Source organism: Pseudophryne corroboree, chromosome 6 (genome assembly GCF_028390025.1).
Source record: "Pseudophryne corroboree isolate aPseCor3 chromosome 6, aPseCor3.hap2, whole genome shotgun sequence".
Lineage (NCBI taxonomy): Eukaryota > Metazoa > Chordata > Amphibia > Anura > Myobatrachidae > Pseudophryne > Pseudophryne corroboree.
Window position 1 is genome coordinate 549,786,493 of NC_086449.1, and position 24,778 is coordinate 549,811,270.

The 24,778-nt window shown below is 42.7% G+C and overlaps 1 protein-coding gene across 8 annotated transcripts in view; it reads right to left on the reverse strand.

The window, feature by feature from the left end:
* METTL25 (methyltransferase like 25) overlaps positions 1-24,778 on the reverse strand; it is a 467,640-nt gene that overhangs the window by 82,788 nt on the left and 360,074 nt on the right. For all 8 annotated transcript variants that reach the window (XM_063927684.1, XM_063927686.1, XM_063927682.1 and 5 more), the window contains 3 exons: positions 21,850-21,944; positions 13,510-13,539; positions 1,897-1,970 (listed from right to left, as the gene is read on the reverse strand). In XM_063927684.1, coding sequence (XP_063783754.1) covers positions 1,897-1,970; positions 13,510-13,539; positions 21,850-21,944 — 199 coding nt within the window. The remainder of the gene's footprint in view (positions 1-1,896; positions 1,971-13,509; positions 13,540-21,849; positions 21,945-24,778) is intronic.

Genomic DNA, 24,778 nt, shown 5'->3' on the forward strand with positions numbered 1-24,778 from the left:
TGCGGAAACCTCTGACATTATGCCATAACACCTATTTTTATAGCTGGGAATACTTCTGAGGTTATGCTATAACATATTCTTCTTTTATGGGGAATCTTATGAACTGATGCCATAACACCTAAAGCCTATTTACACAATTTGAGTCTATTCTCTAATAAACCTTGGTGTCCTATAGCCCATCCCATCAACTAGCTACACAGAATTGCTTGCTCCCTCCTGAGAAGAGTACATTTGTCTCAGTACAGATACCTCAGGAGTAAATCTAGGTTGGCTGATAACACTGGCTAACAACAATTTTGTTAAAGTGTTTTGATAATGTAGGTATTCCAAGTTTACTTATGTATGCTGAATACAAATAAGCAATTAGATTTCTCTTCTCTGGCTTAGTTTACTTGTGGTGCCATGATTATCGTCTGTACTTCCTCGTACTCACATACTCACTCAAATAAAAATGTTTTCTATATTATATATTTTTTTTTAACATTAAGCAGAATTTGCAGAATTGATAAACTTGTCCAACGGAGATGTACTTGTGTTTTGTAAAGATGCCAATTCAGTAATTTCCTACTCTACCAATTGGCACATGCTGCAAACATGAAGGAGTCAAACAAGTTGTTTTTATAAAAGGTCCAGTATCAAAAATGTAAGTGGAATATCTGTGGAGATCTAAAAGATCATTGCACTTTTTGCTAGGGTTGCAGCTACTGTAGGTTACACCAAGCACTGTTGATTTTTTTACAGCAATGGCACAGCAAAACCATTATATTCAGATGGATTTGCCAAAATGTACCTCCCTTATTTCAAGCAAGAAAAATTTTGTGAAGTTAGTTCACTTGATAAACTGTACCTTCCTCCTTTGCACATCAAGTAAGGACTTTGTTAAAGCGATAAAATGCAAACTAGATTCACATATTTGAGAAATTCGTTTCCCTGGATCAGTGATGCAGAGATTACAGAAGGTACTTTGTAGGCCCTCAGATCAGAGAATTGTTAAGAAATGGGAGATTTACAGAGTAGAATGAAGATGAGAAAGCTGTGTGGCAAGATTTCAAAGGGGAATTACAAGGCAGAAAACTATTATGATACACTGGGCGACCTTCTAATGTCTTACAAGACAATGGGGTGCAATATGTCGTCAAGGATTCATTTCTTGGACTCTCACGCTGACTTTTTTCTTGAACACAGGGTTATTATGCCATCCCTTATCTTACTGTAATGTCACAAGCATGGTGTAACAGGGAACAATTTTAAAATATGCATTACAACGAAATACATAAATAATGTATACTAAAAGTTAAAATGGCTTTGAGAGAACCTTGCGATTTCATAAAGATTAAAAAAGTTAATAAACAGACTCCAATAGAATTGACATTTCAATATTGATTTTTCTGTACGTTTTCTTTATGTCACTTCTAACCACACTTTAGGATTACAGTCTCAAAACACTAATTAGATATATATATATATATATATATATATATATATATATATATCTTTTGCGAAGACACATGTATTAAAGATACCTATGCATACCTCCCAAAAATTCAGCAGCTGAAATAGGGACTCCTGCGGACCGGAGCCTGGCCTCATGAGGGAGGGCGCGTCCCCTTATTTTTGTCATTTCCCCCACCCCTAGGCTCATCTTCCTGCACAGTTCAGATGCCGTGCCCATGCGCACAGCATCTATTCAGGGATCACCCGCTGCTTTGCTGTACAGAGCAGAGGTGATCAAAGGTTCCCCCAGCCCCCCACACACACCGCGGGAAGGGCTGCGGGACAGTGTCCGAATAGTGGGACTGCGTGCTAAAAGCCACATATAACATATCCTATTAACTTCCTACTGAAGTTGATTATTTTCTTTTTCTCCATAGCCAGGGTGTATTTCTGTATTCATACCTTTGTGTGATGCCATAGACTTCTTTGCAGATAACCTGAAGCACTGCTCGATAGAACAAGGACTCCGTTGGAAGCTTGTAAAAGCAAACACCAAAGTGGACAAAATAATTAATTGTGCATATAGATGTGCAATACTTACATGCTAACTGAAACTATATTGTTCAAATTGCATTTTGTACATGCTGTACTTCATTGTATTTGCATTCAACTATTTCAATATAGACTGCAGACATTTAGCAAAATATATTCCGGCATGCATTCACCATGTCTTTATTCACAATGTCATTAGCAGAATGTCAACATTAGTTATGTCAACAATGTCATAATGTTGACATTTTCCTTAGGATTAGTGTTACCATTAGGGACAGAGGGCCTGATTCAGAGTTGGGTGCTATGCGGATGATTGCACAGTTGTCCCGTGTTTTATGTGCTGCACATGAATGCGAGTGACACTGCACAGCGTACTGGTGATTTGCAGTAAGAATTTAGACGCTGAGAAGTGGTATTTTAATGGCCATCTCTGGGTGGTACCAGGGGGCCGCAAAGTCAGACTGGGCGTATGTGGTCAGTGATTGCAAATGGTTTGACAGGTGCAGCAATTTCAAATAGAGGGTTGCTTTAATATTAGGCAGAGAGATGATTTAGAGATGCATCTGGCGGTGTCATATACCAATTCTATCGGCTGCAAAATTAGCATATATCCGCACTTGCACTCCGTAAAAAAGATGCAGTGGAGCCGGGATTAACATCCATCTCTGAATCAGGCCAGAATCACATTAAAGAGACTTATGTTGACATTTCAATAATGTTGACATGGTACTGACATGCGGACTGTGGACATCATGACCAGAGGCGGATTGGCCATAGGGCTTACAGGGAAGATTCCCGGTGGGCCGACGCACCAGCGGGGCCTGTTTTGTTTGAGGACATGTGGTCCTTTTTATAGACTTAATGAATAAGATGCAAAATAATTTGCATATATGAAAATGACTTTGCCACTTAGCCTGTGATTGCAGATGATCTAGTGTATGCTCTGTCTGCCTGCTTGGCTGACATATAAGATTGAGTGAATAGTGATTGGGATGCGGTTGGTGTAATAAGCAAGAAAATATAACTTTCTAAAGAATTCTATAGTTTCCTAAATTCTGAAGGTGTATCATATAATGTGCTCATAATATGTAATTTTATTTCCTTTTAACTTCCCCCTTGATGCTGGACATGCCCACTATCTGGAAAGTCTTGGGAGGAGGGTGCTGCTGCCATGGCCCATGGCTAGACCTTACACCTCTGGTGCTGCCCATGTGGGGCCACTAGTACAAATTTTTCCAGGGCCACTTTTTGTTCCCAATCCGCTCCTGGCTAGTCCACCCCTCATGTCAGGCCCGCCCCCTTTTCTCCCCCGGCATAAGTATAAAAGCATAGCACAGCAGCGATTCTTTTTTACTGGAAGAGTAGCACCCTGCCAGCGCAGCTCCTGCGTGCTGGCAGGAGCTGCTAATCGCTGTGAGGGTCACAGCCACCGCGGCCCACCCCCCCAAAGTTCCGGACTGCAACCCCTAAATGGAAGCCAAACGGCGCCAGCCCGCCCCCTCCCGCCCAGCGACCGCCTCTGCCTGTCAATCAGGCAGAGGCAATCGCAGGGCTGAGACAGCCGTCGGCTGTCTGGCATGCACCGAAACGCTGCGGCACCGGCGCATGCGCAGTTTAGACCTGATCGGCTGCTGTGCACAGCAGTGATCAGCTTTGAATTAGGCCCTATGTATAGTATACATTGGTGTTTGACAAGCTACATTGCTAGCATTTACCAAACACATGAGGTAGTAACCAGTGATTGCACTTGAAATTGTGGGGTACCAATGAAGGACACTTGATTAACCATTATGCATTATTTCTTCTCCGTAGCTGTTTACATGCTGTGATTATGTAGCTAGTTAGTTAGTAAGTGACCCTAGATTGGTTTCAACTTTGCAGGCTGCAGTCCACAAATCTGCAGAGCTACAGTATATGATTTAATAATTAATAAAAACAATCCACAATCTGCAGATTTAAGAGACAGAATAAACAAGAAGTAATAACAGGCTAGGTGAAGCTAGATGGCCTACTGTTCAGGCCTGGAAATACAGCATTATCCTTAGCAAGTTTAAAATTGAGTCTGGCTGCATTTATGCGCAGCCCAAGGGAGAGTCATCTGAGAACAATGTGTCTTGCAAGTTGGCAGAGAGTATCTGAAGAGCTAGAAAGCAGAAAGTGACCGAGCTGGCTAGAGAGAAACCAAAAAAAAAGTTAGCACCCACTGGGGCAGATGTATTAAGCCTGGAGAAGTGATAAAGCAGTGACAAGTGCAAGGTGATAACGCACCAGCCAATCAGCTCCAATATGTAAATTAACAGTTAGTAGCTGACTGACTGGTGAATTATCACCTTGCACTTCTCACTGCTTTATCACTTCTGCCCCACTGTGAGGGATAGCTTTGGTTTATCATTTTCTGATTGCTTTAGGCTAACAATGAAAACATTCTTCTATTTAAAGTCTTTGCTGGTTGGATACCCTTCAATTCGTATCAAAATGCTGACTGGAAGACTACTACCTGAGCGAGTTCCCTACTAATAGGTGTTAAGATAAAGATTATCATTTATTAACAACTATCAAACAGTCAAACTCCCATTTCCTGTACCACTTTTTTGCTGCATGTGTCTTGCTTGTTCTTCAGCACAGCATGCACAAATGTTTGTGTGACTGTGTTTGAACAAAACGCTGTGTATGCCAGCCAAATGGCAAGCTGCCTAGGCTTTCAGAAAAGAACACGAAAGTCCATGGCTGAGAGCATGCATGTGGCACCCAGACATGAAACTGTTCTGAATATACACCTTTGTGTGATAAATTAATATTTCAACAGTGGTGAATATGTATGAGACATGGTTTTCATTAACACAGAAAAAATAAGATTTTACTTACCGATAAATCTATTTCTCGTAGTCCGTAGTGGATGCTGGGACTCCGTAAGGACCATGGGGAATAGCGGCTCCGCAGGAGACAGGGCACAAAATAAAAGCTTAAGGATCAGGTGGTGTGCACTGGCTCCTCCCCCTATGACCCTCCTCCAAGCCTCAGTTAGGATACTGTGCCTGGACGAGCGTACATAATAAGGAAGGATCTTGAATCCCGGGTAAGACTCATACCAGCCACACCAATCACACCGTACAACTCGTGATCTGAACCCAGTTAACAGTATGATAAATGCAAAGGAGCCTCTGAAAAGATGGCTCAAACAATAATAACCCGAATTTTTGTAACAATAACTATATACAAGTATTGCAGACAATCCGCACTAGGGATGGGCGCCCAGCATCCACTACGGACTACGAGAAATAGATTTATCGGTAAGTAAAATCTTATTTTCTCTGACGTCCTAGTGGATGCTGGGACTCCGTAAGGACCATGGGGATTATACCAAAGCTCCCAAACGGGCGGGAGAGTGCGGATGACTCTGCAGCACCGAATGAGAGAACTCCAGGTCCTCCTCAGCCAGGGTATCAAATTTGTAGAATTTAGCAAACGTGTTTGCCCCTGACCAAGTAGCTGCTCGGCAAAGTTGTAAAGCCGAGACCCCTCGAGCAGCCGCCCAAGATGAGCCCACTTTCCTTGTGGAATGGGCTTTTACTGATTTTGGCTGTGGCAATCCTGCCACGGAATGTGCAAGCTGAATTGTACTACAAATCCAACGAGCAATCGTCTGCTTTGAAGCAGGAGCACCCAGCTTGTTGGGTGCATACAGGATAAACAGCGAGTCAGTTTTCCTGACTCCAGCCGTCCTGGAAACATATATTTTCAGGGCCCTGACAACGTCTAGCAACTTGGAGTCCTCCAAGTCCCTAGTAGCCGCAGGCACCACAATAGGTTGGTTCATGTGAAATGCAGAAACCACCTTAGGTAGAAATTGAGGACGAGTCCTCAATTCCGCCCTGTCAGAATGAAAAATTAAGTAAGGGCTTTTATATGATAAAGCCGCCAATTCTGACACACGCCTGGCTGAAACCAAGGCTAACAGCATCGACACCTTCCACGTGAGATATTTTAAGTCCACAGTGGAAAGTGGTTCAAACCAATGTGATTTTAGAAAACTCAATACAACATTGAGATCCCAAGGTGCCACTGGAGGCACAAAAGGAGGCTGTATGTGCAGCACCCCTTTCACAAATGTCTGAACTTCAGGTACTGAAGCCAGTTCTTTCTGGAAGAAAATCGACAAGGCCGAAATTTGAACCTTAATGGACCCTAATTTTAGGCCCATAGACAGTCCTGTTTGCAGGAAATGCAGGAAACGACCCAGTTGAAATTCCTCTGTAGGGTCCTTCTTGGCCTCACACCACGCAACATATTTACGCCAAATGCGGTGATAATGTTTTGCGGTTACTTCCTTCCTGGCTTTGACCAGAGTAGGGATGACTTCTTCTGGAATGCCCTTTTCCTTTAGGATCCGGCGTTCAACCGCCATGCCGTCAAACGCAGCCGCGGTAAGTCTTGGAACAGACAAGGCCCCTGCAGTAGCAGGTCCTTTCTTAGAGGTAGAGGCCACGGTTCGTCCGTGAGCATCTCTTGAAGTTCCGGGTACCAAGTCCTTCTTGGCCAATCCGGAACCACGAGTATAGTTCTTACTCCTCTCCTTCTTATGATTCTCAATACTTTTGGTATGAGAGGCAGAGGAGGGAACACATACACTGACTGGTACACCCACGGCGTTACCAGAGCGTCCACTGCTATTGCCTGAGGGTCCCTTGACCTGGCGCAATATCTGTCCAGTTTTTTGTTTAGACGTGACGCCATCATGTCCACCTTTGGTTTTTCCCAACGGTTTACAATCAGGTGGAAGACTTCCGGGTGAAGTCCCCACTCTCCCGGGTGAAGGTCGTGTCTGCTGAGGAAGTCTGCTTCCCAGTTGTCCACTCCCGGAATGAACACTGCTGACAGTGCTATCACATGATTTTCCGCCCAGCGAAGAATCCTTGCAGCTTCTGTCATTGCCCTCCTGCTTCTCGTGCCGCCCTGTCTGTGTACGTGGGCGACTGACGTGATGTTGTCCGATTGGATCAACACCGCCTGACCCTGTAGCAGAGGTTTTGCTTGACTTAAGGCATTGTAAATGGCCCTTAGTTCCAGAATGTTTATATGAAGAGATGTTTCCATGCTTGACCACAAGCCCTGGAAATTCCTTCCCTGTGTGACTGCTCCCCAGCCTCTCAGGCTGGCATCCGTGGTTACCAGGATCCAATCCTGAATGCCAAATCTGCGGCCCTCTAGTAGATGAGCACTCTGCAGCCACCACAGGAGAGACACCCTTGTCCTTGGCGACAGGGTTATCCGCTGATGCATCTGAAGATGCGATCCGGACCATTTGTCCAGTAGATCCCACTGAAACGTTCTTGCATGGAATCTTCCGAATGGAATCGCTTCGTAAGAAGCCACCATTTTTCCCAGGACCCTCGTGCACTGATGTACTGAGACATGTCCTGGTTTTAGGAGGTTCCTGACTAGCTCGGATAACTCCCTGGCCTTCTCCTCCGGGAGAAACACCTTCTTCTGGACTGTGTCCAGAATCATTCCTAGGAACAGTAGACGTGTCGTTGGAATCAGCTGCGATTTTGGAATATTTAGAATCCACCCGTGCTGACGTAACACTACCTGAGATAGTGCCACTCCGACTTCTAACTGTTCCCTGGTTCTTGCCCTTATCAGGAGATCGTCCAAGTAAGGGATAATTAAGATGCCTTTTCTTCGTAGAAGAATCATCATTTCGGCCATTACCTTGGTAAAGACCCGAGGTGCCGTGGACAATCCAAACGGCAGCGTCTGAAACTGATAATGACAGTTTTGTACTACAAACCTAAGGTAAGGTGAGAGGGGTATATTGGGACGTGGAGATAAGCATCTTTGATGTCCAGAGACACCATATAGTCCCCTTCTTCCAGGTTCGCTATCACTGCTCTGAGTGACTCCATCTTGAATTTGAACCTTTTTATGTAAGTGTTCAAAGATTTCAGATTTAAGATTGGTCTCACCGAGCCGTCCGGCTTCGGTACCACAAACAGCGTGGAATAATACCCCTTTCCCTGTTGTAAGAGGGGTACCTTGATTATCACCTGCTGGGAATACAGCTTGTGAATGGCTTCCAAAACTGCCTCCCTGTCGGAGGGAGACTTTGGTAAAGCAGACTTCAGGAACCGATGAGGGGGAAACGCCTCGAATTCCAGTTTGTACCCCTGTGATACTACCTGTAGAATCCAGGGATCCACTTGCGAGTGAGCCCACTGCGCGTTGAAATTCTTGAGACGGGCCCCCACCATATCTGAGTCTGCTTGTAAAGCCCCAGCGTCATGCTGAAGACTTGGCAGAAGCAGAGGAGGGCTTCTGCTCCTGGGAAGCGGCTGCATGGTGCAGTCTTTTTCCCCTTCCTCTGCCCCGGGGCAGAAAAGAGTGGCCTTTTGCTCGCTTGTATTTATGGGAACGAAAGGACTGAGTTTGAAAAGACGGTGTCTTTTTCTGTTGATGTGAAGTGACCTGGGGTAAAAAGGTGGATTTTCCAGCCGTTGCCGTGGCCACCAGGTCCGATAGACCAGCCCCAAATAACTCCTCCCCTTTATACGGCAATACTTCCATGTGCCGTTTGGAATCCGCATCCCCTGACCACTGTCGCGTCCATAACGCTCTTCTGGCAGAGATGGACATAGCACTGACTCTTGATGCCAGGGTGCAAATATCCCTCTGTGCATCACGCATATATAGCAATGCATCCTTTAAATGCTCTATAGTTAACAAAATACTGTCCCTATCCAGGGTATCAATATTCTCAATCAGGGAATCCGACCATGCGACTCCAGCACTACACATCCAGGCTGAGGCGATTGCTGGTCGCAGTATAACACCAGTATGTGTGTATATACTCTTTAGGATATTTTCCAGTCTTCTATCAGCCGGTTCTTTGAGGGTGGCCGTATCAGGGGACGGTAACGCTACTTGTTTAGATAAACGTGTGAGCGCCTTATCTACCCTAGGGGGTGTTTCCCAGCGCGTCCTAACCTCTGGCGGGAAAGGATATAGTGCTAATAATTTATTAGAAATTAGCTGTTTTTTATCGGGGAAAACCCACGCTTTATCACACACCTCATTTATTTCATCTGACTCAGGAAAAACTATTGGTAGTTTTTTCACACCCCACATAATACCCTTCTTTGTGGTACTTGTAGTGTCAGAAAGGTTCAATGCCTCTTTCATTGCTGTGATCATGTAACGTGTGGCCCTGCTGGACATCACGTTTGTCTCGTCACCGTCGACACTAGACTCAGTATCTGTGTCTGGGTCTGTGTCGACCCACTGAGGTAACGGGCGTTTTAGGGCCCCTGACGGTGTCTGAGACGCCTGGACAGGCACTAATTGATTTGCCGGCTGTCTCATGTCGTCAACAGTTTTTTGCAAATTGCTGACATTATCACTTAATTGTTTAAATACAATCATCCAGTCAGGTGTCGACTCCCTAGGGGGTGACATCACTAACACAGGCAACTGCTCCGCTTCCACCTCATTTTCCTCCTCATACATGTCGACACACGCGTACCGACACACAGCACACACACCAGGAATGCTCTGATAGAGGACAGGACCCCACTTAGCCCTTTGGAGAGACAGAGGGAGAGTCTGCCAGCACACACCCAGCGCTATATATATATACAGGGATAACCTTATATAAGTGTTACTCCCTTATAGCTGCTGTTAATATATTTATTTGCTGCCAAACGTGCCCCCCCCTTCTCTTTTTTACCCTGATTCTGAAGCAGGACTGCAGGGGAGAGTCAGGGAGCCGTCCTTCCAGCGGAGCTGTGAGGGAAAATGGCGCTTGTGTGCTGAGGAGATAGGCTCCGCCCCTTCACGACGTCCTTATCTCCCGCTTTTTCTGTGTAAAATGGCAGGGGTAAAATACATCCATATAGCCCAGGAGCTATATGTGATGTATTCTTTTTAGCCACCTAAGGTATATACTGTAATATTGCGTCTCAGGGCGCTCCCCCCCCAGCGCCCTGCACCCTCAGTGACCGGAGTGTGAAGTGTGCTGAGAGCAATGGCGCACAGCTGCGGTGCTGTGCGCTACCTTAGTCTGAAGACAGGATCGTCTTCTGCCGCCGATTTCACCGGACCTCTTCGTCTCTTCTGGCTCTGTAAGGGGGACGGCGGCGCGGCTCCGGTGACCCATCCAGGCTGAACCTGTGATCGTCCCTCTGGAGCTAATGTCCAGTAGCCTAAGAAACCCGATCCACTCTGCACTCAGGTGAGTCCGTTTCTTCTCCCCTTAGTCCCACGATGCAGTGAGCCTGTTGCCAGCAGGACTCACTGAAAATAAAAAATCCTAAACTAAACTTTTATTCTAAGCAGCTCAGGAGAGCCACCTAGATTGCACCCTTCTCGGCCGGGCACAAAAATCTAACTGAGGCTTGGAGGAGGGTCATAGGGGGAGGAGCCAGTGCACACCACCTGATCCTTAAGCTTTTATTTTGTGCCCTGTCTCCTGCGGAGCCGCTATTCCCCATGGTCCTTACGGAGTCCCAGCATCCACTAGGACGTCAGAGAAACGGTTATCCAGTAAACACACTTTTAACTAAAGAAATGTGAAAAATGCAACATCATTTTATAGGGTTAGATGCACATTAAGCATAAAGCCGGCCAGTCAAATGCAGTGACTAATGGGCCCTACACACTTGGTGATGTCAGCAATTTGGACGATGAGCAAGCTGAACGATGATTGTTTATCGTCCAAATTCACTTGCATTGAAAAATGATTGAAAACCAACGATGAACGACCGCGGGGACACACATCGTTCATCGTTGGTGCCTCTGCACTTAAGGATATGAACGATATATTGTTCATTTCTGAACGATATCGTTCATATCGCCCGTCAACATCACTACATGTGTAGGGCCCATTATTATTATTATTATTTAATCAAGAAGATACAGCAACGACCAAAGCAGATGGATAAACTTAATTGTCCTAACATATGAATTGTTTCATAACAAGACTCCATCTTGCATTAATCTGTTCTTACAACTTCCCCGTCAGACCAGACAGAATTCTTGTTCTAATACACTTGTTTCTTTGAGAATCTGCACTTGTTTAAACTAAAAAGACTGGCAACATACTGCCAAACAAAATGCACCTGAATCATTTTCAACCCTCTGATAAAGCATGCTCGAAATTCAAGCAGCTCAGCAACAGTTTGAGAGCTACAGGGATGCCTGTCCCACTGCTGCAGCAAATAATCAACAAGGATGATTAGCCCTTCATTAGAATAGTTCAATAAGCAAAAAGTGGAGCTAAAATGTCAAAATGTTTTAACAGTGTTCAAAACACTCTGCTTTCTATATAAAACATGTACAGTAACTGCAGCTTAACATCACAAGTGTTATGCAAATTAGCAGATTTGTGTGTTATTAAGATACTGTAACTGGCAGTCTAAACACTGATTACACTCAAAGTAAGATTTTAGCCTACAGCTACAAATAAAGAATAAAAAAAAAACATGTAAAAAAATATTTATTGCCAGTTGTGGAAAAAACGCTGCAAAGTAAGAATACTTTAATAAAGAGAAACATTAATAGTTTATTTTTATTAATTAACAAAATGCAAAGTGAATTAACAGAAGAGCAATCTAAATCAAATCAATATTTGGCGTAATCATCCTTTGCCTTCAAAACACCATCAATTCTTCTAGGTATACTTGCACACAGTATTTGAAGGCATTCGGCAGGGAGATTGTTCCAAACATCTTGGAGAACTAACCACAGATCTTCTGTAGCCTCTTCATGTAATCCCAGACAGATTCGATGATGTTGAGATCATGGCTCTGTGGGGGCCGTATTATCACTTCCAGGACTCCTTGTTCTTCTTTACGCTGAAGATAATTATTAATGACATTGGCTGTATGTTTGGGGTCGTTGTACTGCTGCAGAATAAATTTAGAGCCCTGATGGAACTGCATGATGGATAAGTACCTGCCTGTATTTCTCAGCATTACGGACACAATTAATCCTGACTAAATCCCCAACTATATTTGCTGAAATGCAGCCCCAAATTTGCAAGGAACCTCCACCATGCTTCACTGTTGCCTGCAGACACTGATTATTGTAACACTCTCCACCCCTTTGGCTAACAAACAGCCTTCTGTTACACCCAAATACGCATTTTAAATTTTGACTCAGTCCAAAGCACCAGCTGCCATTTTTCTGCTCCCCAGTTCCTATGTTTTCATGCATAGTTGAGTCGTTTGGCCTTGTTTCCAAGCTGAAGAAATGCATTTTTGGCCGCAATTCTTCCATGAAGAACACTCCTGACTAGACTTCTCTGAACATTAGATAGGTATACCTGGGTCCCACTAGTTTCTGCCAGTTCTGAGCTGATGGCACAGCTGGACATCTTCCGATTTCAAAGGGAAGCAGTGCATCAAATGAAAGACACATCATGCTTAAGTTTCCTTGGCCGACCACTCCATCTATAGTCCTGAATGTTGCCCATTTATTTGTGCTTCAATGTGAAGAAATACAGGCAGCTACTTAACCATCATGCAATACCATCAGGGCGGCATCAAATTGGTTCTAAATTTATTCTGCAGCAGGACAATGACTCCAAACATACAGCCAATGTCATTAAGAACTATATTCAGCATAAAGAACAACAAGGAGTCCTGGAAGTGATATCGCCCCCACAGAGCCGTAATAGCAAAATCATCAAGTCTATCTGGGATTACATGAAGAGACAGAAGGATTTGAGCAAGCCTATATACACACAAGATCTGTGGATAGCTCTCCAAGATGTTTGGAACAACCTCCCTGCCGAGTTGCTTCAAAAACTGTGCAAGTGTACCTTGAAGAATTGATGCGGTTTTGAAGGCAAAGGATGGTCACACCAAAAATATTGATTTGATTTAGATTTCTCTTCTAAACCGCAGTTGTGAAAATTATTTTCTGGTATGCTTAGGACTTTTCTAATAAGTGCACATTACTTGATGTAGCAGAACTGTTCACTTTGACCATCGTAGAAAGTGCATGCACACTGATCATCATTGGTCCCAGGGACATACACTCCCCACTCTACCATCTGGCCACCTAGGCTATTTTGTCAATCCCACGCCCACACAATTTCTGATAGCAGCCCTGGTGACATTATTAGTGAACAGCAGTAATTCTTGACTTTTTCCCACTATTTGGACATTCTTGTAAATCAGGTCTGACTATATTTTTCTCCACTGATGAAATTAGATTACCCTTCATAGGTTTACATATGTTTCATAAAAGATAAGTGACTTATTTACTAAATATGCCTTACCACTGAAGGAATAGTTGTAATGGAGACTTTAAAGTTAATTGGCAAACCGAAACAAACAGACTAAAAAATTAAAAAACAAAACAAAACAAAACAAAAAACTATTACATACAGCACCGGCATGCTTTAAAGCAGAGCTAGAGTTAATACGGAGCACTTGGAAGACAGTAGGTTCATATTTAGGTTATACACTAACAGAAATCACAAGCTAGACAGATCCATGTGATTCAGTAAACAATACTACTTACCCCTTGGCCGACCGCTGCGCGCTCTAAAGCCTAGAGTCGGAAGAAAAAGATAAGGTCGACTTGTTTATAATTTTGTCAGACAATGTTATAACATACTGGCAGAATGAATAGATTAATTATGTGACATTAAATAAACTCACACACTGCAATGTGTTAGCCTGGTGTGTTAGGTTGTTAATCAGATCTTTTATAGTGTCTTTGGTTTATTTTAGACAGACGAAGATAGGAAAAACACTTTCACACAAATTAGGAGTACTAGGCTGGAAGAAAATTCCATTAAAGTTGGCTTTGTGCCTAACACAAAATAGCAGCCAGTCAATTCTGAACATTTATTTAAAACCAGAACTTAAGTATACTTTATTTAAAATGCTTTAATTTCATCAAATGACATAATCCGGTAACGTAATATGTTTACACAGAAAATGCTTATTTTACACTGAAATTTCTGTGCAAATAGATTTTTCAAAACAATTAGGAATATCCATATAACACAGATATAAATACATCAGCTATATTTATGAAGCTGCAGGTTTTTCATGCTGATGTTTCTCATCGGGTTGGAGCTGAAAATTTAAAGAGACACTAACATTCAGTATAAAGCCTGTCGGCTTCAAGTTTTCAGCTCCAACACGCCAGCTTGCAACAGCTGCCACTTCATAATCATAGCTCCTGGTCCTTACTTACTTACAAATCTAGCAGTAACGTACGTTTTACTCATTTTGACCAGCAAACAGATTTAGGAAAAGGCATGTCACACAGATTCAACAAAACCTGACCATGCCACTACATTGCTGCAGAATTAATTGTAGGAGATACTCAAAATCACTCTATGATATGTGTGATGTTATTGTCTGCAGCATTAATATTTGCTAAATTAATATAACACTGTAGTTTTTTGTTAGGAAACAGATGAACAAGTCATTCCTAAAATATATTTCAGGAAAAAAACCATCTGGGTTGAGAAAAAGTGTGGGCAGGGGAAATACCACAGGGGAAAATAATAGTAAAGGTTGTAAATATGAGCATATGAGGAGATAAGTGAAATGTGGCGGTGGCAGATCATAAACCCGTTTCTGGGATGGGAGACAACTCCAGTATTGGTGGAAAGAACTATGGTCAGGTTAAGGGAAGACTATATTTGGGGGAGAGAGAACTATGGTTGGGGGGGGGGGGGGGGGGGGAGAGATCTAAATTGAGGAAAGTGAGAGGAATACGTTGTGGAATAGGAAGTACTATAGTGATGGGGAATGGTTGGCAAGGATATTGCAATCGAGACCAGCAGGGGAGAAAGAGAGTGAACAGCTGGGGTAAAAAGAGAGTATAGCTGGGGTAGAGAGCGAGAATAGCTGGGGTAGAGAGCGAGAATAGCTGGGGTAGAGAGCGAGAATAGCTGGGGTAGAGAGCGAGAACAGCTGGGGTAGAGAGCGAGAACAGCTGGAGCTGGGGTAGAGAGTGAGAACAGCTGGGGTAGAAAGAGAACAGCTGGGGTAGAAAGAGAGAACAGCGGATGTAAAGAAAGAGAACAGTAGGGGTAAAAGACAGCACAGCAGCTAAGAACAACATGGTTGGTTAGGGAGAGGTAAAACTGGATGACAGTGAGTGAAGAAACAACTGGAGTGAGGGTAGAGAGAACAATATGGTGGCAAAACAGAGAGATCAAAGTGAGAGAAAGAATGATGATCTTGCTCACTCTCCTTCCCTCCACAGTTCTCTAACCCCACCCTCACCACTTCCTATGGTTTCCACTCTCAGAAGTTTCCTTCCTTTAGTCACCAACCTTCTGTGGCACTTTCTGTTTCTCTTTACAGTTCACCCTCCCTCTCTTTCCTTCCCCCGTGGTTCTCAATTAGTGTCTGTGGCTATACACAGGGAAGATATAAACATCAGATAATGAGCAGACGGCATACATTAATATTAGAGACTGGCCTTAGGCAAAGCACATAGTGTACAGCAGGTGTGTCAAACCTGCAGCACCTACCGGATCCTTTTGTGGCCCACAGGCAGGGGTCCTTTTGCAGATTGTTGGCATTCTGTGTAAATCGTAGTATGCTTGCAGACATTATGTGTAACTGGCACTATACAGGGGTACATGATGTGTAACTGACACTATACTGGGAGAAATGTGTAGCTGTCACTATACTGGGAGACCTTATGTGTAACTGCCACTATACTGGGAGACATTATATGTAACTGGCACTATACTGGGAGACGTTACGTGTAACTGGCACTATACTGGGAGACGTTATGTGTAACTGGCACTAAACTGGGAGACGTTATGTGTAACTGGCACTAAACTGGGAGACGTTATGTGTAACTGGCACTAAACTGGGAGACCTTATGTGCAACTGGCACTATACTGGGAGAAATTATGTGTAGCTGTCACTATACTTGGAGACGTTATGTGTAACTGGCACTATACTGGGAGACATTATGTGTAACTGGCACTATACTGGGGGACATTATGTGTAACTGGCACTATACTGGGAGACATTATGCGTAACTGGCACTATACTGGGAGACCTTATGCGTAACTGGCACTATACTGGGAGACCTTATGTGTAACTGGCACTATACTGGGAGACCTTATGTGTAACTGGCACTATACTGGGAGACCTTATGTGTAACTGGCACTATACTGGGGGACATTATGGGTAACTGGCACTATACTGGGGAACATTATGTGTAAATGGCACATAATGTTTTTTGTTAGGAAACAGATGAACAAGTCATTCCTAAAATATATTTCAGGAAAAAAATAAATCTTATGCACGTAGATGGGAAATTCTCAGAAAATAGTAATTGAGAAGCAAAAAAAGGAACTGCACAGCATACATCAGAGGTACAGTAAGGAAGCCTTGACCTCTCTAATTTAAAGTAATATTATCTAGCTTCTCACCTACAATGGCTTAAGCAGTCATCAATGATTCCAATAGTCACATGCATATTTAGACCGACATAGAAGTTGATTAATAACGAAAAGGAAAGGAGCTGTAGGGACTACTGCACTAGCTGTAAACTGAAGAGATTATTGGATAGGCCCCGTATCTTATATAAAGTTACTGATTTAAATCTGTTTCGGGGGTGCTGACAAAGACAACTTGGTTAACCACGTATAGTTTAATATGACTTGAAGGACTATAAATTACATGGTCCAATAGACAGGTAAGGTGATGTCGCAATTTGATCTTAGTGCCATGCAGCGGATGACAGAAGTACTGTCCAGTAACCATAGATCTACAGGTGGTGCATTGTAGACATTTAAAGCAGCCATGGCATTTTTGTAACCCCATTCGGTCGCACACTAGACCAGGCCTCATAGACGGTCTTAATAGCATATCTTTTAAATTGCTTCCACGCTGTATACTCATTAAAGGAGGTGTCGAGCCAATGGTTTTAAACTTCAGATCAGAACTGATGATTGACCAGTTCTTTTTGATAGACCTTTCTACCATATGTAACTTCGTATTGCAACTTCTTTTAAAAATTAAATGGTTAGACCCTCTAGGTAGTCTGGAAGTAGTGGTGCATTCTTGATGTAACTTATGTGCCTTAGCAAGGCAATTCTGTACAATAGATCTTTTATATCCACGCTCTATGAACCGACTTGCACACTCTTCCAACTGAAGATCAGCTGTTGCTTTATTGGAATTTGTGTCGGAGTACTCTCAGGAACTGTGAAACTGGTAAATTGGATTTCAATTTATCAGGGTGGTGACTTGTTGCCCATAACAAGGTGTTGCAGTCAGTGGGCTTCCCGAACAGCATATATTCAAGAACCGGAGGTACTGTATGTTTAAAATGGTGACGTCCAAAAAATCAATAGCGACATTACTAATGGCAGCAGTAAATCTAATGGGGCTATCAAGTCCATTGAGCATATCAACCATCTCAAAAAAAGAATCAGAAGTGCCTCGCTATATTAAAAAAAGATAGTCTATATATCTCTTGTAATAAACTAATTGATTAGAAAATGAGGAATGATGTGTTCAGTCTCATACTTCGCCATAAACAAGTTTGCGAACCCCGGGGCCAAATTAGACCTCATCGAGGTCCCCGTTAATTGGATACCAGTCTAATCAACTCTAATATGAATTCAATAGGTGGTCCATGGTAAGGGCCAGCAGTCAGAACTTCGCGCACAGCCGCCATCCCCTCCTCATGTGGGATAACGGTGTACAGCGAACTGACATCCATCGTAGCTAAATGACAATCAAAAGGAATATCATGTACAGAGTTCAAACCTTTCAAAAAATCGCTAGTATCACGTATATAGCTATCCATGGCTTTTACACAAGGCTAAAGATAGTGATCTACAAACACTGCCAACGGTTGCAGGAGCAACCCACAGGCAGAGATTATGGGTTGCCCTGGTGAGTTGCTCAGAGACTTGTGTACCTTTGGGAGTGTGTAGATCACGGGACAAACTGGAAACTGCACAGTTAGATATTCAAAGATATCATCAGTAAACCAAAAATTTTGGAGGGCAGACAATAATACCATATCAACCTCCTTTTTAATCCTAGGAATGGGAATAAACTCAACATGTGTATATGTATTCTTGACAACCAGCTGAGATCTAATCTCCCTGTCATATTCAGAAAAGTTCTGTAAAACAACAGCGCCACCTTTATCGGCGTTCCTGATAACTAAGGTGGTATTGTTTTTAAGACTCTTCAGCGCCTTCCATTCATCATTAGAGAGATTAGAATAGTGTCTTTCACACACAATTTCATTCTTAGTTACCTCAGAATTTGTCAAATGTAAAAAAAAAATAGTTGCAATACTAAGCTACATATGGTCTATCAAAAAGAACTGGTCAATCATCAGTTCTGATCCGAAGTTTAAAACCATTGGCTCGACACCTCCTTTAATGAGTATACAGCGTGGAAGCAATTTGAAAGATATGCTATTAAGACTGTCTATGAGGCCTGGTCCAGTGTGCGACTGTATGTGGTTACAAAAATGCCATGGCTGCTTTAAATGTCTACAATGCACCACCTGTAGATCTATGGTTACTGGACAGTACTTCTGTCATCCGCTGCATGGAACTAAGATCAAGTTGCGACATCACCTTACCTGTCTATTGGACCATGTAATTTATTATTTGCTGTGTCCTTGCGGGAAGATGTATGTGGGGAAGACAGTGCGAACCTTTAAAGAGAGGATGGACCAGCACAGGTCTTCGATTCATCTGGTCTATACAACAGGTAAAACCAACACGCCGGTAGCAGCACACTTCTTACAGCATTAGCACCAACTTTCCACTTTACAGTGCATGATTATTGACTGGATTCCTCCTCTGCCACGTGGCGGTGACGGGATCCGGTCTCTAGGTCGACAGTAACTAGGTCGACCCCTATTCATCGATAGTAACTAGGTCGACAGGGTTTCTAGGTCGACAGGGTCTCTAGGTCGATAGGTCAAAAGGTTGACGAGTTTTTCACCTTTTTTTCTTTTCTTGAACCTTTTCATACTTAACGATCCACGTGGACTACAATTGGGAACGGTAACCTGTGCCGATCACAGCAGTAGCGGAGCGAGGCACCTTGCCCGAAGCACGGCGAGCGAAGCGAGTCATGTGAGGGGACACGGTGCACTAATTGGGGTTCTCGGTCACTCTACGAAGAAAACAACACAATTTTTTTTTAAAACTCATGTCAATCTTTTGACCTGTCGACCTAGTAACTATCTACCTTCCATACCACACCCCGCGGTGACAGGAGTAAACTCCTGTTAAAAAGAGAAGCCTATTGGATCCATATTTTAGGAACTCTGTCACCCAGGGGACTAAATGAGCAAATTTACTGACCATGTTCCTGTGATTCTCCTTTAAAGGACATTTTTCGGACAGTGCGGGCTTATCCATTGTCCACTGAGCATGATGCTTGACCACCTTCTGATTTTTAGGGTGGGCTTCAGTATGCCGCCGGCCGAGATCCCGGCGACCAGCATACCGGTGCCGGGATCCCGACCGCCAGCATGCCGACACATTCTCCCTCTTGGGGGTCCACAACCCCCCTGGAGGGAGAATAAATAGCGTGGCAAGCACAGCAAGCCCGCAAGGGGCTCATTAGCGCTCGCCCCCAGCTGTCGGTATGCCGGCGGTCGGGATCCCGGCGCCAGTATGCTGGCCTCCGGGATGCCGGCTGCAGGCCATTCATACTACACCCTGATGTTTATAGCACCCTCTGACTCTTTATGATGCACATATGCATGTATGCTCTATTCATATGTGCATGTTTGTATTTTTATTATATCTTATATGTATGTATGTATGTATGTGTTTACACTGGTTTTATGTGTTATGAAGACCTCATCTTATAGTGTGTGCTTTTTATATGCACCCAACTGCTGATCTGTATGTACCTGGATCGCGGTCAGCCCGATTTAAAGAATATATTATGACTTGTGTGGCCACATATTTACAGTTAATATGTCATCTTTAATATTACTACCTGTACACATTTTGAGTAGTCTGTGCATTATGTGATTACTTATATTCTGATAGTTGATGTTTCACAGCGAGAGCACTGTACAGGAAGTTGATTCCTGTTGCTAGGTAACATGGACTGATGTCTGTCCAGTGAAATCAGCTTCCATTGACGATAGTGTAGCTTTTTGGTTTAATATAAGTGCATCCCTTGTGTCTCCTATTTGATGGAGCACATACACGGAATTGAAACGTGTAATTTATGTATTTGTAGCTTATGTAGATGTGGTTTGAATATCTCTCTGTCCATCGCTGATATGAGATACTGGAAGTATGCGGCTGCCAGCAGGAAGTGCCGTGTGTTATAACCCGGCAGAGTGCGTTCCACTGCGCTCGTCACTGGCTTTGGTGATAGATAACTTTGTATCAACATTATTAAGATGACTCTTACCTATATGGGTGAGCTGCTTAAATATACTATTTATGTTATGGTATGAGATGTAGTTCGTTTTACGAGTTCTGAGCAATGGAAGTGATTAACTGATTGATTGATTGATTGATTGAATGGTAGGTGGGTGTGACTGCATCTATGGTATTTATAGTTCCACAGTGTCAGACCTGTGCAGGGGAGACGGCAGCCTGGAGCTTTGGTCTTGAAAAAGGTTCTGGTAGGGACCGAAACGTTGACCTTGACCCTGTAATGATGTGAGGTTGGATTAAAATTAACTTTTTTCATTGTGGACAAGACTGGTGAGTGCTGTTGTGGCCGACTAATTTGCGAGTGCAACTCTTTATACAATAGCCAGTATATTATTGCCCTGGTGGCCTATTGGAATCAAGGGCGAACACATCACCACCGCCAGCCCGTTTCCACAACCGTAGGAGAAACCACAATAAAAGATCGTGCACGGAGACCCTCCTTACCTGTCTCCCGGTTGGCCATATGTGGTCTCCGGGAGCTTGTGCTAGCTGCCCAGCACCCGCCGTGACACCAGTGAGTGGTCTGGTGATCTCCGCGGGCGCCAGGCAGGAAGTCGTAAGAGTAGCAGCGCTGGCGTCCGCCAGACAGCCAAATGCTGCTACTCTGAAGTAAAACACAAAAATCAAGCTTGTGGCTCCTAAAGAGCAGTGCCACTGTCCAGCGGTGCCTCCGTCTCGTGCTGGCAACAGAAACAAAACTGACAGTCACTTGGCCAGGGGGCGGGGTATAGGGAGATAGGACCGGAGCGTTCTGGGAGTTTAAAAGCTTAAACGGTCTGGTGCCCCGGATCCTATGTGCAACCTATACCCCGATGTCTCTGTGAATAGCTATGGACCCAAAGAAGAAAGGGAGATTCCATTAATAATATAGCACTTTTCTTCTGTAAGTAAATGGAATTAAGTTTCCCAATGTAGGGCATATCTTTAAAGGTTTTTGTGGTTTTACAGCCACCTATATTACAATAATGATAATTGTAGTAGCTCCTGAGGTCTTCCTGAAAATGTATGATTGTTTAGGAAATTGCTTATCTAATTTCCACCATTATCCTAACACATATACAAGTGGTTGCTTTGAACATACTGTATTTTATTGTACTTTCAAGAAAAGCATAATACAAGTAGTTGAAATACCGGCCTCTTTCCAGTAATTATTAACGTTTCTATTTTTTCCAGGAAATATTTTGTGCTGGATCACATATAACAGTCAGATTTTCTAAAGTTATGTTCATCCATTCCCTAACTACTTCTACAGACATAATATTTTGGCTACAAAACTTCTGTTTAATATTTCATTTGCTATGCACACAAATCTTGTTTTGCTTGAAAAAAAGGTCCTGTATGGAACGCAGTGTTTTTGGTTATGACTGACTATTGCTATGAACAATTAAGTGACAATACTGGCAAACTAAAAACGAAAAAACTCAATGTACCAAACAAGCTGACATCCTGGCATTCCGTCCAATGTGCCAGGACCTCTCCTTTAAATACTGGCTCATTGGAAATCCCCATGATCCCTCTGCGTTTTCTGCATAGAAAAAAAAAAACAGTATTAAAACATGAGTTCTTAAAATGACAACCAGTAGTCAACCCAACTACAGGTACTGTATCTTGCAATTACTACACAAGACTGACAAAGTTCTGTTCAGGATTTAAAACTTGTAGACATTCCAAAATTCTGTCTTCCACATTTTGCAAAGGATTTTTTTCTTTCTTACAGAATTGCAAACATTCTATTATTAGGGAAAGTATCGTAACAAGATATAAGAAAGAACAGCAGTTTAACTATCTGGCAACCCGCAATACTGTCCACGTTGCAGAAAGTCATAATACACCATGAAATACCACATAGTTATTAACACGGTTTTTCTCTGAATCATTTTGGCAAAAATGTAGTAAGTGATTGTGTTTTCTGTTTACTTATATGTCATAAGTATACTCAAGACCCCGTTCTGTTTCCTTCCAGCTTGGAGCAGCTGCAAAGCTCTCAATTATTTTTTCAAAATGTTTATATCTGTTTTATATCCAAAAAGTGATATATGCAATTTAATTTGGCTTTGCTTCCATTTGTTGCTTTAGCAGACAACAAAGCTTAATGCTACTAAAGGGCTTATTAAAGAAATGTTGTTGAGGAACTACTTAAGCAGCATTCCTTAAATGCTGTTGTTCTAACCAAGCTTGAGGAAAAAATTGTTGACTTTTTGATTTTTCTTCATTTACTTGTAGACCACACAAGCCTAAACCTGGCAGAAAAATGTGATAGAAACGACACATTCCTGAATTTCCCAAATGAATGCAAAAAAAGACACCCCCCCCCCCCCCCCCCGCAAAAAAAAAAAAAAAAAAAGACAAAAAAAGAAAAATAACAGGATTTCATATATATATATATATATAAAAAAGATTTCTGTTTGTTGAAAAAATATGGCTTACTATCAGTAATGATGCAATCCCAACACAAAAGAGGTTTGTAGGTTGGAAAGTAACTAACATGAAAAGATCATATCAAGTTGGAATACAGTTGTAAGGGAAAAAAAGATTTTAACATCTGCAGTAAATTGTCAGAGAACAGTAATTTATACCACCTTGTATTTAGTGAGATTTAGTTTTGAATGCATTGTTCTGCAATCTGTGGCTTGGAAAGAAAATAAGAAATGCACAGTTTGCAAAACTTACCCTCAATGAACAACAAAATAGAGCCTCATAGCTGTAATATACAATCCGTTAAAGCAGACCTGGCCAACCTGTGGCTCTCCAGCTAGTGTGAAACTACACATCCCAGCATGCCCTGCCATAGTTTTCCTAATAGGAAAACTGTTGCAGGACATGCTGTGACTTGTAGTTTTACAACAGATGGAGAGCCACAGGTTGGCCAGGCCTGAGTTAATGTCTACTGCATACATTGATGATGCAAATAATTTTTTATGATGTAATCACCATAAACAAACTGTAAAAGTTCTGTGCAGTTATCAGTTGTTAATAATGCATCAGTGATATACTATTTATATTTGAAAATAATTATGGATAAGATAAATATCTGATCACTCATTCCTTTCACTTATACAGTAAAGAAACAGTGCTTTTGGTTTAGATAAATCCAGATGTAAATTTGGAGTGGGAATGCAACATGCGGCTGAGTATTGGAGGCTTATCTTTCCAGGAGGTGGATGTAAACTTTTTAGACTTTGCTAAGGCTTTCGACACTGTACCGCACATGAGACTTATTTACAAGTTACAAGAACTAGGGCTAGGGAGCATAATATGCACTTGGGTGAGAAATTGGTTATCTAATCGGGAGCAGCGAGTTGTGGTAAATGGAACTTTTTCAAATTGGACTGATGTACTAAGTGGTGTGCCACAAGGATCTGTTCTCGGACCACTATTGTTTAACATTTTCATAAATGATCTAGCAGTAGGTCTAGAGAGCATGGTTTCAATGTTTGCAGATGATAACAAACTGTGTAAGGTTATAAATTCGGTGGGGGATGCGGAGTCTCTTCAGAATGATTTATTTAAACTGGAAGCATGGGCAGCAAAATGTAGAATGAGGTTCAATACAAACAAATGTAAGGTAGTCCACTTTGGTAGCAAAGAAAACAATACCAACTACATACTAAATGGGGTAAAATTAGCGGATTCTGTATTGGAAAAAGACTTGGGTATTCACATAGATAACAAACTTAGCAGCAGTACCCAAAGTAAGACTGTAGCAAAGAAGGCAAACAAGGTATTAGCATGCATGCATTATATAAATCCCTAGTGAGGCCACATCTTGAATACTGTGCACAATGTTGAGCACAAAAAGGATATTCTGGAACTATAAAAGTTCTGAGATGAGCGACCAAACTGATTAAAGGGTTGGAGACTCTAGAATACGAGGAAAGGCTTGCTAGGCTAGGCATGTTTACTCTGGAAAAGAGGAGACTAAGAGGGGACATGATCAACATTTACAAATATATAAGGGGACAATACGCAGAGCTTGCGAGGGATCTGTTTTTGATAAGATCGACACAGAGGACACGTGGACATCTGCTTAGGTTAGAGGAGAGGAGATTTCGCACACAGAGGCGAAAAGGTTTCTTCACTGTAAGGACAATATGTGTTTGGAATTCCCTTTCTGAGAGAGTAGTAATGGCAGACTCGGTCAACACTTTTAAAAATGCGCTAGATCAGAGGTTCTCAAACTCGGTCCTCGGGGGCGCACACAGTGCATGTTTTGCAAGTCTCCTCACAGAATCGCAAGTGAAATAATTAGCTCTACCTGTGGACCTTTTAAAATGTGTCAGTGAGTAATTAATACACCTGTGCACCTGCTGGGTTACCTGCAAAACATGCACTGTGTGTGTCCCCGAGGACCGAGTTTGA